This window comes from Dufourea novaeangliae, unplaced genomic scaffold, assembly GCF_001272555.1.
Source record: "Dufourea novaeangliae isolate 0120121106 unplaced genomic scaffold, ASM127255v1 scaffold7, whole genome shotgun sequence".
NCBI classification, from domain to species: Eukaryota; Metazoa; Arthropoda; class Insecta; order Hymenoptera; family Halictidae; genus Dufourea; species Dufourea novaeangliae.
The window spans coordinates 2,509,916-2,528,017 of record NW_015373896.1 but is presented as its reverse complement, the minus strand read 5'-3'; the positions used below and the strand labels follow the sequence as shown (position 1 = coordinate 2,528,017).

Genomic DNA, 18,102 nt, shown 5'->3' with positions numbered 1-18,102 from the left:
ACATTTATATGCCATTTTAAACTATTGTTTTGAATGAATTTGTAGATATATTTACTTACAATTCATTTAGTGTCATTATTATACTTTTCTTCAATTAATAGCGTATATGTTTTAAGGTTTAGGAATACTTTTAATACAAGAAAACTAGTAGAAAATTTATTTCAAAAACGTAATAACCATCAGAAATTCTTTACGAGTGTACACATAACGCCATCGTTGGGACGATAACAGAAATGTACTCTGTTGGTAAAAGAAAATGTTACAACGCGTTTTGTTTTACGTGAAATTTTGAAGGTTATGATTTAAAAGCCCAGTTATTTTTAATACTGTATCTTCGTTTATTGTATAGTTTTATCAGTGATTTTTCATTGGTGATAGAAATCCAGTTTGCTTTTAATTATTATTAAGTTTCGAAAATCATTTGATCATGGGAGAAAAAAGTGAAAGAAAACATAAAACTTGGACTGATGAGGAGCGTTTAGCACTAGCTTCGAGATTGGATGCAGAATTGGATGAATATATTGACAGTTTAGAGAAGAAAAGTTATACAGAAGGATGGCCAGAAGATCGGTGGGAAGAAGAAATGGAAAAGCATCCTTTCTTCATGAAGAAATCACCAGAATCTGGCGAAAAACTTTCCCCTCTGATGGAGGGGTTGCAACAACTTAAATATGGAGAGGATGAAAACACTCCAGAGGGTTTGAATTACTTTATTATTACTTACTCATTCGTTGTATTGAAATGCATTAAAGATATCATGCGTTAAAAGCTATATTTCTCTTATAGAATTAGCAAACAATTATAAAGAGGATGGAAATTTTAATTACAAGTATAAGAAATACAGATTAGCTATTTTAAGTTACACGGAAGGTATAAGAACTAAATGTAAAGATAATGATTTAATGGCTCAACTTTATAACAACAGAGCTGCTTCGCATTTCATGTTAAAAAACTATCGGTACATATACATATAATAATTAAATGTATCATATAGTTATATCACTTTCTTAACTATATTATAATTTAATGTAAATTATAGTTCAAGCTTAAATGACTCGAAACATGCTTTAACATTAAAACCAAATTACCCAAAGGCTTTAAATAGGGCAGCTACGTGTTGTTTCCATATTAAAGACTATGATCAGTGCATTGACCTCTGTGACAAATTTCTTGATTATTCTTCAACTGACAAGACAATTTTAAGTTTGAAGTCACAGGCAGTAACTGAAAGAGTAAGGATATAGTTGTCCATAAAACCTACAAATATCTTTGTTATACACAAAGTTTCTGAGACATTATATTCAATATTTATAGGAACGCTTAAAAAGGGACAAAAGAAAACAAGAGAGATTAGAAAAGCAATTAGATAAAAAAGAAGAAGAATTGATAAACATAATTAAGTGTAAGGGTATTAATTTAGAATTGATTCATGGCAGAAAATATCCAGATTTAAAAGATTTAGAACCTCAAGTGCCACAAATTGCTCAGAGTAGAGTTCATTTGGATGCAGAAAACAAACTTGTTTGGCCAGTCATGATTTTATATCCAGAGACACATCAGACAGATTTCATACAAAATTTTCACGAGGATACACTGTATGTTTTTATTAGTACAAGTATTTTTCAAATATTAATGTATTTGGAAAAGCACATACATTTAATGAATTTTCTTACTTAGGTTAATAGAACAATTAGAACAACTCTTTAGTGAACCACCTGAGTGGGATACAGGGAAACGTTATAACCCTCAGAATATAAATGTTTATTTTGAGAGTAAAGATAAATGTTCTGTGCACAAAGTGAATATTCATGAGTCCTTAGGAAAAATATTACAGAACAAACGGTAGGTATAAGAATCAAAACGTGGAATGTAATTCCATATTTTACTTCGAAAAATGTTTTAATTACGAATTGAAACAAAAATTTTCAGATTTATCGTACGTGGAGGAACTCCGGCGTTTTTAATACTCGTTAAGTCTAGTGAAGCGGAAAAACGATTTTTAACGAATTATTAAACGTTTATGTATATAATTTCTAAATAAACTTCTTACAAATTTTATATTTTACACTCTTTTTCACTCGCGTAGTCTATCGTACATTGAACAAAATAATATTTAAACACTCCCTGCCCTGTGTAAAAATTGCAGAAAACAAAAAGTAATATAATGAATAATAATATTGTATAATTTTTAAAAAATCATATTTTCATAAGATGAATACGATCTTCTTATTACGAGTCTCAATTACACTTAGGCAAAATGTAATCCGATTAACGATTAAAACGGCAACAGAAGTGCTTACAAACATATTAGACGTCCTTTTAAATTGTCTGTCGATGGATTAAAAGGTCCCGGTTCGTCGTGTATGGACGGGACCGTTGTGGAGGAAAAGGACCACCGGACGACCGAGAGGTGGTGCCACCTGCAGCACCTGCTGGAGCCAGGTGGGCATAAAGAGTCAGGGCCTCAGCCAGAAATTCAGTTCAAGAGACGCTCTAGAACGCGGAGATACTTGCGTCCCGTCGCGATTACTTGCGGAAATTGTCGATATTGTTGTGTGTTGTATGGTGACAATAAAAGTGTTGTGCCAGAGAATCAACGGAAAGCATCGGGAATCGGTTCTTTGGCCGTGGATGCCGAAGGTCAGTCGGTTCAAGTTTGAATCGAGAAACGAGGGGGACCTCTGCGGCGTGGGAGAGAAGCGGAACGGGACGCAAACGATGCCAAAGCAATGCAGGCAATATATATACATACATATATATTTTTTAACCTCTTTACCATTCTTCTTTCATCGGCATCCTCCTGTATCAGTTAACGATATTTCCGTAACGGTTACTTGTTCCATAAGTCACGGGTTGTGCTGAGACGAGGGAACATTCTTTCGCGAAACATATTAAGATCTATAATCGCAGATTGTTCAAGCTCAATCCGGTGCTAATTTCTCGGAACGGAACGGAACTTCGTTGAATTACTAATTGGACAAATCTAGGTTCAACTTTTTTTGAACGTTTCCCCCCTTACTAAATTGGCGAACAGGTACATTTAAAATCGTATTTAAGAAAAATGATACTCTGTCGTGAATTCGGGATGTATCGATCGTGTAATAAGCTGTTGGCAATCGCAACAACAATTTTTATCGAACTAGCGAAATCAGTACACGTCGTTAATGAATGCAAACGGGTGAATATTGTGCTCCGTGGATATTGCAAGATCGATAAAAATCTGCACGCATCCGGGTTCAGGGAGTTTCGTGAAAAAACATACGGGAACGGGCTCGCACGGATGACCGAATAGAAAATAAAGAAGTGCCATGCATGAAGTGAATCAGTGTCAGATACGCTACAACTGACGTGATGTTATTAGTACATACCGATGAGACAATGGCGCTCGTTAAATTATTCATGAGGTCATTGTTGCATCGTAACGCAGATTCAAGCGTCCAGCATGTTTCCAGGCACGATGGAAACCGGCTGTGGGCCGTTTGACTCTCTCTCGGGCAATTCGATCGAAATTGCCGTCGATCCACGTGTTTGATGGCTTTAATTGAATTTCTTCGTACCGATGAAAAGCCTATCCGCGTTAATAATACCGTGGCGTATTTCGCACGGCGTAGAAGCGTCTCGTGAGAGAACAAAATCTTCCATAATCCAATTACTTCTGGATGAACCGTAAGGAAAATAATACGTTTCTTGCCGCACATACCTCTTCCTACCTTTCTCTCATCTCTCTCTACCCCCCCCCCCTCACTCTCTTTTATTTTCATCCTGGCAAGATGGTTGTCCACCGACAAATCGATCTCATCCGGCAGCAATAAGAGAGAAACTGCGAGACGGGCCAGGGACATTGGTCGCTTCTACCTACTCGTTTCATTCGTTATCAGAAATCGAAATTTTAAACGTAATTTTATTGTTGTTTATCCTCGTATTTAGCTTACTTGTAAAATGGTTTTAAATTTGACATAACCTCAAGTATTAGTACATATTAAATATTCTTTTTTAGGTTATACTTGTATGTACGAATATAGTACGAAAATGAAAAATATATAGTCGAAACGGTGTCTGGGTTTACATATTTAGACAGAATTTAAACTTTTTTTTTCCCATTTACCTATTTAGAACTATCCTTCAGGCATTGTTTTTTTCTCGAAGTTGTCAATGCCATCGATGTGTTTTTTTTTCGAGTTACTACATATTGCTATTGCACTGCGCTGCGCAGCTCATGGAATAATACATACAAAAGTATAAAATGTAGTTATTTAAAAAAAAACATGGGTAACCTTGAAAACTAAGATTAAAAAAACAACGCCTGCAGGATACTGATCACTTAATTAATACCATTCAAATTACGTATAAAACATTTATCGCATTTCCACAATTAAAAAAGGTACTCGGGGTGTCACACACGAATGAGACACCCAGTATAAAAGAAACTGCCAGCATAAATTAGCCGGTATACAGTGAAAACTTTCGAAAACTTGTGTCAAAATATACCTACGCATCGCCTGTGCCAATATTATAAAGTACAATCAAAAACACAAATAATACGTAAAGGATTTGGGGTTCCGTTTGAAAGAGGAGAATTTCAGTAATCTGTTGCTCAGACGGAATTTGTAATAAATAGTTTCCTAGCTTGATAGATACCAAAAAAGGAATTACGATAATAACCATATGATAGAAAGTATTAATATACAGCAAATGGAAAAACGTCCCAGCCACCGAACAGTGACTGGAAGATACGAAAATCTATAGTGTCCTGACCGCACGTTCTTGCAAGCGGTGCGTACGTGCTGCCGCGAACTCGACCGAGAGAATCGGGCACGGTCGTTTGCAACCGTCCCTGATCCGGGCATAACATTGTAGAAATCTGTGCGCAACACAAATTCGGAGGGGGGTGTATCAGCCGCGGTGCCCGCAACTTCATTACCTTCGAAGTCCTCGCGGTTACTCGTGCCTAGTGGACACGGACAGGCGAACAGAGGCGGGTTCCTCGAGATGGCGGTACGAGGGGGGGGGGCACGTTTACGTGGCCTAGTTTCGTCGGCCACGGTGGACCACGATGCATCTTTGTCCCGATGCCCTGGAGCGAACAGGCCAGTTTGCGCGCATGTGTGTGTGTGTGTGTATGTCAAAAGAATTGCGTCAGCAGGGAAGAAAAATCCGCGCGTCGAACCGGTTGTAACGACGAGTCAATCCGTCCGACGAAGGAAGAAAAAAAGAATTCTCGAGATATCGCGCGCGCGAGATGGCATCGCGTTACCTCACAAGCGACACACACGTAAGAAGACTGCGGGCGCGTTGCCTCTTGCTATTGAGCCGATGAACGGTGAGAGGAGAAATTCCGTGCGGTAGAAAGGCCGCCGTTAACCTTAGAGAGAAGTCTGTCGAAAATCGTTGAAGAACCCCTATTTCAACGCGTTGATTATACATGTAAGGAGATAAAAAAAATCTGTACGAGCTTCTTATTCGTCCTCGTTTCGACGGTTCACCATTTTTAAATCCGACGCATGTAGGTTGCGCCATCTACGGGCGGATCGGTGACGTAAAGTGGAGATGTGTACTAAATACCAGGTGATACCTGTTCGTCCGAAGAAACCAATTCTGAAGTACGGATATTCGATCGAAACGAGGCTGACTCCAAAGCTTTTTCGATATATACTGTACTTTCTCCCCTGCTCCACTTGTTCCGTTCGTAAGTATGCAACACGGGCTACGCGAGAAATCCCCCAGTGATCGCGTTCGTTTTACATGTAGTCTGCAATCCCATGCATCTTGCTACGCCGATTAACGGCGGCTCCCGAAAAAAACCTGCAACTCGAGCAGTAGAAAGTCGGACGAAACTCGGAACAAGGGGTTTTTCTTTTTTTTAACGAAATCGTTTGTTTTCCTTTCCCTGTTTTGTTTCGAAGGGGGGAGGGTGCGGAGGCGATCAAAGGCGGACGAGAAACGCTTTTGCCTCGATCAGGGGGAGGGGGGCATACGGGTAAAATGATACAATAGAATTACACTCGGATGCGTTTCATCTCATGCAAGACCGCGATGAGTAGACAGATTCAGATCGGCGACGACTCTACTCTTTGTCAATACTCTCTCCCTTCGCTTCCCCACGTCTGTATGTAGTGTTTCCTCTATTTTTCTGCCTTTCGTTTGCTCATTCGTTTTCTCGTACGAGGGGCGAGAGATGATGCTTCACACGAACTGCGGTTATATATACAGTCGCGTATCGTGACACGATCTAACGGCATTCGGTCGACCTCCTCGTCATCCCGTTTCTCTCCGCAGTTACGCACACTCCTTGTGTTTACTTTGCTCTTACCTTCCACTTGCCGTTTTCTCCGATCACTTTGTTCCTCCGTCTCCGGTTTCTTCGGTTCTCTTGCTTTTCTCCGTTTGCTTTTTCTGGTCTCTTTTTGTCTAGCTCCCCTCCCCCAACCGATCTTATTTACTTTCTACGTGTTATTGTTGTCGTTGCTTGTCCATCCATTGCGTGACACTTGTTTTCTGTGGATATTATAAAAAATTGAAAACAGGGTTAAAATAGAATGTCATTACGGTGGAAAGGTTTCTTATGCATGCTGGACTAGATCCTGCGAGATAGAAATAGTTACAGGTAATTTCTGGACAGGATACGAGTTATACAATTTACTCGGTTATATAATGCCGGGCATAAGGTTAGATGAATTGCGTAGTTGAATTAGAGGTCACGAATTAATCGTTTGAAACTATACCGTTTTCACTTTTCACATTAATAAAATGATAATAACACGGGAGACTGAAATTGGGACGACCCTAGAACTATTTCGACCATTTGAGTGTAAGAGGTATATGAGTCGAAATCGTTCAGGTCAGAGAGATCCAACTTGGATCAAGTGTGGATTTGAATTAGTGCAGCTACGGCTCAAGGAACCCATCCGGGGGAAACTTATAGATTCAAGGGGCCTCAGGGCTCCCGAACATAATGACCCAAACCCTCCAAGTCCTCTTGGACCGATGAACCTCAGTCCAAAGTCTCCGGGACCGTAGGAACCAAGCCCAAGACTTCCTGGGCCCAAAGATCTCCTGACTTGGATCGCTGAGATTGGAGGCTGGGGGTCTTGGTCCTTGGGACTGGAGGTCTCTGGGTCCAAGGGGTCTTAGATTAGGGTCCTTGGATCTGTGAGGCCTCCTACTTGAATTCTCGAATCTTTCTGCGTTCGGTTTGCTCGCGAATCGTTTAACAACCCACTTTTCTTTGGTTCGATTTTACGACACGTCTTTTAATAACTTCCTAACACATAACATTAAAAGATCGTCTTCCCAACCGATTACGTATTTACGCCCATAAACAGTACTTTTACACGACATCCTTTTCAACAGGAATAACAAGAAATCCAATCAAAGATAGGTACACTAATCGTGATAAGCATATTACCTGTTACACGAATCGTCTATTTCTAAGTATTACCAACATCTCGTTCTAACGTAATCACCTTTTTATATTTCAACGAAGAGGGAAATGCCCACGGGAGCAAATTAATTTATCCTTGGCTGTATCTCTTATTACCCTCGGTAGATAAATCCGATCGGCGACCGTTATCGTTTCCCATTAACATAACTGGTATTAATGTCAGCGTCCCGGCATCAAGGTTTCGATTACGAAAATCGGTGCTAGGATCATCGACAAGAGACTAGTCGGCTATCCATGGTGTCGCGTAACTCGCGAACCCGTTTTTCAAGGCAACAGCAGCGTGTTTCGGTTCGGGGATCACTTCGTCAGATATTTCAGTGACGTTTTTCGGTCAGTTCCGCTCGCGTGGTGGCCGGTTTTTCGGCCCAGCGTATTTAGCTCTACCCCGAGTTACTTTCCGGTCGGCGTGATCCCGCCAGCGGGTGAAAATGGAAACGGACGGTAACGTAGGAATAATTTAAACGATTTGTAAAAAGCTCGCCGGGACGCGTGAATGCAATATATAACGGCCCGCGCAATTGCCGTTCCAGTTACGTCAAGAATGCTACTCGACGGCGTTATTCATGAATACCAACGCGAACTCATTTCGGAAACATCGACGAGCAACTCGAGAAGGGCCGGAGAAATAAAAGAATTTATATCAAGCGTTATGTTTCACGATCTTATTACCGAATAGTCAATTTTTTAATCGGTTTTCTGGCACTCGATATACTTTGTCGCAATAATCATTATACCCGATTAACCTCTTGCCTTACGATTTCTTTTATGACTGTACTTTCAAGCATTACTTTATCGTTAGTAATTTTCCAGATACGAAAGGAATTTTATTCTTAGGGCAAGTGTATCATTTACTCTAATTCTTAAATATTAATACCAATTAAACAGAATTTCACTTCGACTCAAAGAAAATGAATGGTATACACGTTTATTAAATCCAGTTTCGATCGATGTTATCTTTACATCTTAATATGTTAATATGTTTAATATGTAATCGAGTATAGCTTCGTATACTATAATATAAAGTGTATAAGAAATTACAGGTTACCATGAATTCCGAAGAAACTATCTCTAGGATCTCAATAATTGTACAATAATAAATCTGGAATCCATCATTTTGACGGGTTCGGCGTAATAGGAAGGTCTTCTACCACTTGGTAAATTTATTCCATGTACCGAAATAAATGTTAAATTGAATATTAATTAGACATAAATTTTAATAATTCTCAATACCAAATGCTAGGAGGCCCTTTCCCCGCATTACATTTTCCCCTAATGGAATCCGAGTTTGCTCGTGGCTGAACAATATCCAAAAAAAAAAAAAAAAAAACCAACAAAAATTCTCCATTCTCCGTCTTTCGAGTATCGAGGACCATCTGTCCGTGGGTCTCGTAACTTTCGAGTCGTCCCGTTCCTCACCGTGCACCATTGTTTACAGTTGACAAAACGCGAAACGGCGAGAGGACGAAAAGCGCACGCTGGGACGCCGTGCACGGGATATCTGGACATCGAGCGGCACTCGAGGCGAATCCCGACGAAGCATCGTGGACAGAGAAGAATCTCGCGACGTCGTACGGCACAATAAGTTCCAGGCGTGGTGGTTCGGGGGTGGTTGATACCGAACCGGTGGGGCCGCTGGAGGACGGTCGTAAAAGGAGGGAAAAGGACAAAACCGCGCGCACGGATACGAGGACCCGTCGGTGACACAATTTCCGAGCCGTGCACGTCCGCGCTCTCCGTGCCTGTCCGCAGGATTCTGCAGTTTATTACAAATCGAAGAGCCAAGAGAGGACTGACTCCACAGTGCTTCTCCCATTTTCTTCGAATCGAGGTCCAGCCCCTTTTCGATCCGATACCTGGCCCACTTATATATACTCTCGTCGTGGAGGACCGGGATCTCGAGGAACATAACCGACAAAGGGGATTAAGCTCACGGATTTTTAAACGGGAATGGGGGGTGGGGGGGACGTCTAACCGATACCAGTAGCTCGACACCGTATTCAGATTTTCCATCCGGTGGCCAGGCTTTAGGAGATTTTTTTGTCAGGAATAGACTGTGCACCGTCTACTGGGGGTTAGTGGTAATTAAAGGAGAGGAGAAAAAAAACCAAGAGGGATCCCGTTATGACGTAACGGCGGCGTTAAGAATATTCATGCAAAAAGAAACAGCGGAGAGCTTGCGTCCTAAAAGAGGATCCCCTTTCTCATTCAAAACAGCGCGAAAGAAACACGAGGAGTCCACGGGCTGCTGTTTCGCGCTCTTGCATGCAAATATAGGCTGGGGGGGGGGGATTCGAGTTAACTTTGAACCGGTGGCTGATACTCGAGGAGCCCTGAAAAACTTTTAAGGGACACGTGCCCACGGCTAATTAACGATTAGGGAGAGCGTTCATCGAAAGGGGGATTTTTCTCTTTCGTACAACGGTGGTGGTAACTCGTGAAAACGGTTCTTGTTTATATGGGATAATTCGATCGCCAATTACGAATGGTTCTTTGTTCAGGGAGGGGGAGGATGCTTGAGACGGGGAAGAATTAACCGTTGCGATCGGAACGGACAAGAGCACGAGGTAATAATTGATAGAGAATTGTGTAGAGTCGAGTTTGGCCCGGGGTTAAAGCGATATCTGGATATACCTGTAACGATCGAAGGGAGCTCGCAAGAAAAGTAGTAAATCATTGAGATACTTCTTGCTGCTCTTGATAAAAAGATCGCTCGGAGGAAAGGGCCTCCCTCCTCTAACCTGGGTAACGGTGAAAGGGAACTCGCGGTGGAACGATAAATCATGTCGGTCTCGACGAGTGCATAGTTAATAGGAAATAGAGCTTAAATTTTGAGAAAGACACCCCCCTCCCTCCGAGGAAAGCGGCGACCGGGTTGGCACATCTGTTACATCACGAACAGGGGTCCATCGAGGGATAGATTATTATGGTAATCGATGGAAATTCCGAATTTGTCGACGATCAGTTCGAAGATCCGGATCTGCTCCAATACCCTATTTTCGAACTTCAGACTATCCTAGCTTCCAATACCTTCGACAATAATACGAAGATCGAGGATAGTCGACACCGAGAACTCGGATGACCGAAGTATGAAAAACGTGAAAGTCTAACAATTCGAGGACAGATAGTTTGGAATAATAGGGAGTCCATGATCCACAAAAGATCAGAGGGTCGTCTTGGAACACGAGAGTTAAGGTAGAAGGGAAGGGGTAAAGGGGTTTTGTTCGTCGAAAGAATACAAAGCTGTCGGGAGGAACGATTTCCTCTCCGTTTAATTTTTCAAAACGGTGGAAAGCAAGTCACGAAAAACGGCGAACCACTACGGGGTCCACTATACGGGCTCGTACGCGTACAGCAACGGAGCGCCGAGCTTGTACAGCAGTTATCCCCCGGCGAACGGTGGCGGTTTCGTCCAGCATCAGCAACAGCAGCAGCATCATCATCTCCATGAGGACTACCGGCCGATATACTTTTACGTAGCCCAGCCCTACACTATCCCGTACACGTTCGCGAGACGACCCAGACCGTCGTCGTTAGTCAGACCGGGGAAACCTCCTCGCGGCAGTAACTGCCGTGTCAAGTTCTCGAAGAGGCTCGGCCACGCGGACTTCTCGCAGAAGGTCAAGCAGGGCGAGTTCTCGAGGAGCCTGAGCCAAGTGCACTTCGTCGAGAACCAGGGACAAGGTACGTGATCAACGGAATTTTGCCGTGGTTTCTTTCGGGAACTAACGAGCTTGTTATTTATAATAATAGTAATAATAATGTAAATTTATTTACGGCAAGTCCCTTTTGTTATGTGAGAATATTAAGGTATATTACAGAATATAAGTACAGTATGGAACAGTATATGTATAGTTCGAAATAAGTAAATTTTAGAGTGTAGAGTATGTAGAGTATATAGAGCATATAGAGTATAGTTATTTGAACTTGAATATAACAGACGAAATTTCAATGGCGGCCCGGCGTTGTTCATATGATTCAGAATTCTTCTCTTTACCAATTCGATGACACTGAAATTATAAAATATTTATGTTCTCGAAAAAATCTGCCCTTATAGGTATTATCCAGAGAATGTAAAAATCGGATGACAATCGTGCCAGTTTTATCACTAATATAAAAAATTTGTAAAAATTCAATTCAGCGTACAGTTAAAAAAGAATCGTTTTCAAAATATCGAGCGGTTCGCTTTCGAGGCGCTTTCACGCCTGTGTATTTTTCTAGCAGACCGGATAATTGTTGCGAAAGCGGCATAGTTTCTGTGGCATAATTTAAATAGTTGCTGTCGTCAAGTAGACTAACCGATTCGAACGAGGAGAGCGTCTTGTGTACATACTCGCGTATAGGATTGCTGAAAAGAGAAACCACGTCCTACGCCGCCGGGGAGAAAGGAACATTCTCCAAATATGAGGTGTCATTTCGACCACTTTGAGGAAGAAAAACATCGGATCCTTTTGTGATAAACACTACTCTGCACATATATGCACGGAACGAGCGAACCACTCACGTGATTCTAACGCGAAGCGAAACGAGATTCTGAACAGGCGTTAACGACTGGGCGATTCAAGCTAAAGAGAAACACGCGCGACGACATTTTCTTTCGCTAGCCTTATCCGTGACGGTAAATTTTCGAGGAACTATAGTCGTGATTGGTTTGTAATTCATCTAAAACGTAAAACACTGCAGATCTCTGTTCGTGACAAACTTAATCGTTGATGAGCAATTCTTCTTGGTAATTCCAATGTCGTTAATGGGATGAAGACTCTAGGCCTCTATTCGAGGTTGATGCGATATTGGTTAAATGTCGTGATCCTGACAGAATCCCCAGAGTACAAAGTCTTGGGTCTCCCAAGAATCCTCGAGATTGCAGGAATTTCGAAGTTTCAGGAGATCGTGTTGTATCGTACGTTCCTAACATCGGTTACGATAGGAATGCGGAGTTTTGCACGCATCCGGTATGATCACCGGCAATAAATCTTTTCTCCTTTCTTCCCAGTGATCGCGAACTATCCGAAGGCTGGTCGGACACCCCGTGACCCAAGGATGACGTCCATGTTCCGCAGAGGCACAATCTTCGCCACGTTCTTCCTGTCGTTGCTGGGCGGCGGACTCGTCTGCGCCGCCCTCGTGACCCAACACTGGGTCGAGGCGCGACCGATCAGGACACCGAATCCGCAGGAGAGCGCCGGCAAGGTTCATTTCGGCCTGCTACAGGGGAAGAAGGAGCTGAACGTCGCCTACGGTTGGAGGACGTACCAGATTTCCGGTAGGTTATCTTCTTAAACACTTTGGTCCTGTGGTCGGGTCACAGATTGACCCGTCGATCGGAACCATAGCACGTCGCACCTGTTTGCAACAAATTTTCTTATGGGTCACGAGTGACTCTGCCACCGGACGCATCAAATATCACCATATATACGTATCCGTAAAATTCTGTCAAGAGTCTGAATTGACCCGATTGTTGGTTCTAACGGTCCATGCTCGGAGGGTTAGCGAATTCTTAGTGTACACCACGATAAGTTGAAATAGCGTCCAATCCCAGCGTTGTCCATGGATATAGCCTTTGATGTACGGGTGTTGGTTGTACAGAAACTACGTTTACTTTTCCGCAAATCCAATATATCGATGATCGAGGAAACTCGGAAGTCGGTGGTAAAGAAGGGAGTAGACTAAATTAGCGGACCGATAACGCTGGTTCTGTCGTAACGTGTTACGCGAACGCGGCGAAAATGTGTACGTGGACAGTGTTTTAACCGGGCGAAAGATCGGATCACGACAGGAACTCGAGTCAGCGGTGGCCAGCAGTTTTCGCGAATCTTCGCGGTCGGTGTACATTGCCGTATTGTACGTGAGATACAGACCCGCATTCGTGTCTATCTCGAAAACAAGTAAACCTACCTTGAACTGGAAGCTGGAATCGGAACGTGTTATCGCTGGTGAAGTCGATCGCAATATCCTTTACGCAATTGACATTGAAAGTGGACGTGTTAGTATATAATCGTCGAACGAAATGAAATTTAACGCTCTCGATCGGAGGATATTCAACTTCATTTCGATGCGAAAGTTGTAAACGGAATAATCTAACAAGCGAAATACACATTTAAACTTAATACAAAAGAGAACCACGAGCGCCGGGGTAATAGACCACAATCGGGGAAGTGTGCAACGTATTACTGTTGATTATTTTATGACCTATAAATATGTATATTATAAATCATAACCTAAATAAGTTCCGGTCATATAGAGCCCGGTGAACACCTCTGTCGGCGGATGACGGTATACGACATCAAATTGTATACCACTTTCTACTACAAATTACACAAAACCGTGTCAAATGAATATCGTGTCCACGAAATCCCATCTTAGCTGTGTACTATCAGCCCCAATAATGGTCTCATCGATAAACTGTCAAGAGAATAATTCCACCGTGCTCCATCATCACGCGACGCAATTCCTCCACAATGCAGGAACACCTACGAGATTGGTTATCCCCCAATATACATAGTTGCACCGCAATCCTACAATAAGCCAGGTTCCGAACTGTGCTTTCGGGCGATTCTCGAAAGTTTTTGTTATTCAAAATCGAGAGATACGCCTATCTTCACGGTTCCCGGATACTATACACTCGTAACGAATTTTTCCCTAGCCTCTTAACCGGGCAACGGTGTAACAAGACCGTTTCTAAATGCTCGCGTGTCCCGTCAGGCTGATACTGAAATCTCGTTATTGCCGTCGGAAACTGTTATCGGCGCCATAACTCGGCCCTGGCACAATGGCGGTCAAAGCACTCGAGCGAAAACATCTCCGCTGCCCCTCCCCAAAGCATCTTACCTCCGTGAGGCGGAGATGGCTAATCCGTGGGGCATACGCCGCGCGCGAACATTTGAATAGCGTTTTACGGGCGCACCGTGTAACGGTCCCGCGTCTCGCACGCACTTCGGATACGGGCGTAATCTCTCTCGCGAAAAGGGAAGAGGAAAGACAAAAAAAAAAACAACATGGCCGACCAGGCCCCCGCGCGAATAAGGAAATCGTTATGGAACACTGCGCCACTACGCAGGCCAGAAGCGAGCACACGATGATAACGATCAGAACAACGGCTACCTTGTGTTGGTCATCGTTATTTATTACGCCTTTCGTCGGGCAATTGTGGATGGAAAATAATTAACAACACTTCTTCGATCGCTATACACGTGTTTTGTTTTTTCTTTGTGATACAACTATAACAAACTTACGCATTTGCATGAGAGTAAGTAGTGACTGAATCTCGGCCATAATGCGTTCAGTGAACAAATTTTGCATAGATTATAATAATTGACGATTTCTTACTTTCTGGACTATTAATATTAGATGTCGTAATTCAAAGAATAACTGCTTCGAAAAAAGTGTACGCCGAAATCGTTAGAAAATCAGGTTTTAAACAACTTCAAAAATTGTTTCTTTGCGAACCATTGTTTGTTAATGTCCAAGAATTAGATTGGGATAGTTGAAAAAAATCGAAATCCGATATTGAAATTTTTGATGACACCGTCTGCAAACCAGGCTGTTATTGACCTCACGTCTGACAGGGAGAGGTGTACATACCTTCGTGTGTTGTACATCAGACGTGTGTGTGCACGCGACCCATGTCGTTACAAACGTGATCGCCCCGTACGTGTTCGTTTATTCGACGCGTACGTACGTACGTCCCCATCGGTGTTATTGGCCGGCTCAATGAAAGAGAAACGTTCCTCGCTGACGCGTGCCAACAATACCATTGTTCTTATCGGCAAGGACACAACACGGCGAGTCGATGCTTTCACACGCGTGAATATCTCTCCGTGGAAAGGGTAACGGATTCTTTGCACGCGGATGCAAATCGTTCGCAATAGGAATCTTAATGCGGCCGATATGCCCGACACTATCCAGGACTGGGACAATCCTCTTCGGCCAACACGGCCTCGTTACCTGCCACGTACGGATTCTTCGGTTCGTTGGAAACCCCGCGAGTGTAAGAGAAATACAGGATTGAAATTTTCAATAACTAACTGGTATTGACGAACGAGGTACGGCACGTGTAATTAGGCGGTTTTGGAAACTGACGCGAACGTGGTACTTAAGAACGACTCGGGATTCTATTGCTTCCGATTGGAGATTGTTGGATAATGTATACACAGGGTGATCCAGTAAGAATTAGCAAAAGAACGGGGTATTCGGGGGTTAATTCTTATTCGACCACCCTGTATGTATATAAATATACCCACGAGCAAACTAAAATTGATGTCAAATTAACATTTAACATTTTTTTCAGTGCTTAAAATAAATTTACCAAATGATATAAATTTTAGTGAATTGTAAATGATTCGTCGGATCGATTAGAAGTTCTCGAATTATTGTTAAGTTTAGTAATTGTCATTCGATTATTATTTACTAATCGATTAATTAATTTTTCAATGTTTATACCGGAAATTACTTTAGTAAAATTGTGAACACCCGTTTTATCGGGCTGTTAAACAGACCGAACACGGTGTATATTAAAAATGAAGAATTCGAGAGAATACGGAAGATTTTTTTTGCACCTCGACAAGAAAAATTATCCTCCCGAACGGGAAGTCTGATATAGTGTATATGTAGTCGGCAGAAGACGCAAAATATATCTAGAAATAAGGGAAATGCCACAAGGAAATTGGTTTTGCAGATCGAATATCGAGCGCGAAACTTTTGCAAAAAAAGAATCGAAATTTCAGGGCGGAAGTGGTACGGGGCTCGAAGTAACGTTTCCATCGTGTCGCGACAGGTGAACCTGACAATAATACCAAGAAATGTTTACCCTTCGTAAGTTCCGATAGGAGAGATTAAAAAAAAAATGTTACAGCACGAATAAAGAAAGACCATTTCAGAGAAATCCATGAGAATATAATCTTACATTGTCAGAAACACGGATCGGTTTTTGTATGTTTAAATTACAGCTCAGAGAAATTGAAAGGATCTGTACCGGTGCAATTTCATTTTCTCGGAAACGCGATGAAATAGAGATCTTCGTAGTCGTCTGAACGAAAATGTTAAATTCAACAAGGAAAACCGCGTGATGTAATAACGAAATTCTATAATTATGAAACTTGCGCCGATACCTCTCGAAATACCCACGAAACTATCCAACATTTTATACGTATCACTGTCATTAATCATCGGTAACAATACGCTCTGACAGTTTTCGATAAGTTGGAAGTACATCAGCGCCGGATCAAGGAAGAGTAGCCCCTGACCCCATTGATTAAACGTTATTTAATTTTACTTAGAATAAATTTCAATTTTTAGAGATTTATGTATTTTATTGTGTTACATTACAAAAATCCCCTCCCCCTGCTTTCCAACCAAGGGGGCCCTCGAAAGCTTCATAGCACCGGACAAAAAAAATCTTAACCCAGGCCTGAAGTAAATGTTAAACCGATTGTTACTTTCCCATAAATTTCAGTAATTCCCAAGACCAAATGATAGATGGCCCTTCCCTTGCGTCACTTTTTCCCCTAGTGGAAGTCGAGTTTGCTCCTGAGGCACATACGTCGTTATACACAACTTTCTACCGCAAAAAAAAAACAAAAAAACAAAATTCAACTAACAATTTCTTCTCAAAAGACGTAAAACTAATAGAATGACCCACCACCCATGGGTCACATCATGCTAAATGTGCGAAAAGTGTAGTTAGCAAAGTAGTTATCCTCCCTAACCATTCTGTTTCAATAGACACAAAAGGGATAACACAAACAGGGGGGTGGGGCACTGTGATACGGGGCTTTCCATCGAAACTTTCCGTGAAAAAGGGATCTTAATGTTCCCCGTGGTCAGCGTCGATGATACGAGGTAGCACTATGCACGTGAAAGTCGACCACGAGACACAGCCGCCGCCGCCGATTTTTGCCCATTCGGAAACCAGTTTCTGCTCCTATTGTTACAACCGTCGACTGACTGCTTTTGCAGACGAGATCTCTCCCTCGGGCAGCTTCCCCTTATCCCGCTACACACGTAGGTACATTATACAGGACCGCGTGGGAGTCGACCGATGTCCGATTTTTCCCCCTCCCCGCCGATGTGTAATTCCAAACGAGAAATTGGCTGCGAATCTCGTTCAACCGCAGTTCCGCGAGTCTGTTCCCATTATTCATCCGAAATGTAACCTGACCCGTGTCTAGTACCGAGATGGAGTCTCCGACACTCCCATGTTATTCTATTTCTCTTGTTCTATTATTCTCTTTTCTGTAGTTTCATCGATTTCCGCTGCACGCAAGAAATTAGTGTAGCCCACCACTTTAGTTACGACTAGACTGCAGATTATTATGCGAAATAACATTTTCGAAAACAATTTCTAAAGAGAGCAGCAAATGTAGACATTTATTTTATTGAAACATTTACATATTGTAGAAACCCAGCTTCCAGCGTTAACACAAAGAATGTTGGTGTTTCAGCGTCGATCACTCTTGGGACGAATAAAGTTACTTTATTAAGCGTCGCCGCGCCTCTCTTTGAGCGCTGGAAGACGAATAGTTTGCGTGTGACGTGGCGATACGGGTAAGTCGATACACCGGAGAAAAGTTTTCGACCGAGAAATTCCAGGGATGTGTCCCTGCCTGTTGACGCGCGGCGAGCCGAGGCAACTTCGCTGGTGACTGGCTCAGAGAGATCGCCCCCCT

General features: G+C 42.4%; 2 protein-coding genes across 2 annotated transcripts in view; both read left to right on the top strand.

The window, feature by feature from the left end:
- Positions 1 to 427: 427 nt before the first annotated feature.
- On the top strand, positions 428 to 2,014 carry LOC107193289 (tetratricopeptide repeat protein 4). The gene is made up of 6 exons (XM_015582694.1): positions 428 to 698; positions 787 to 958; positions 1,040 to 1,232; positions 1,315 to 1,595; positions 1,678 to 1,842; positions 1,930 to 2,014. Exons 1-6 carry the CDS (start codon positions 428 to 430, stop codon positions 2,012 to 2,014), a joined length of 1,167 nt encoding a protein of 388 aa, XP_015438180.1.
- Positions 2,015 to 12,478: 10,464 nt separating this feature from the next.
- LOC107193358 overlaps positions 12,479 to 18,102 on the top strand; it is an 8,142-nt gene continuing 2,518 nt past the window's right edge. The window contains exon 1 of the mRNA XM_015582769.1: positions 12,479 to 12,701. Within this exon, the coding sequence (XP_015438255.1) occupies positions 12,479 to 12,701 (223 nt within the window). The remainder of the gene's footprint in view (positions 12,702 to 18,102) is intronic.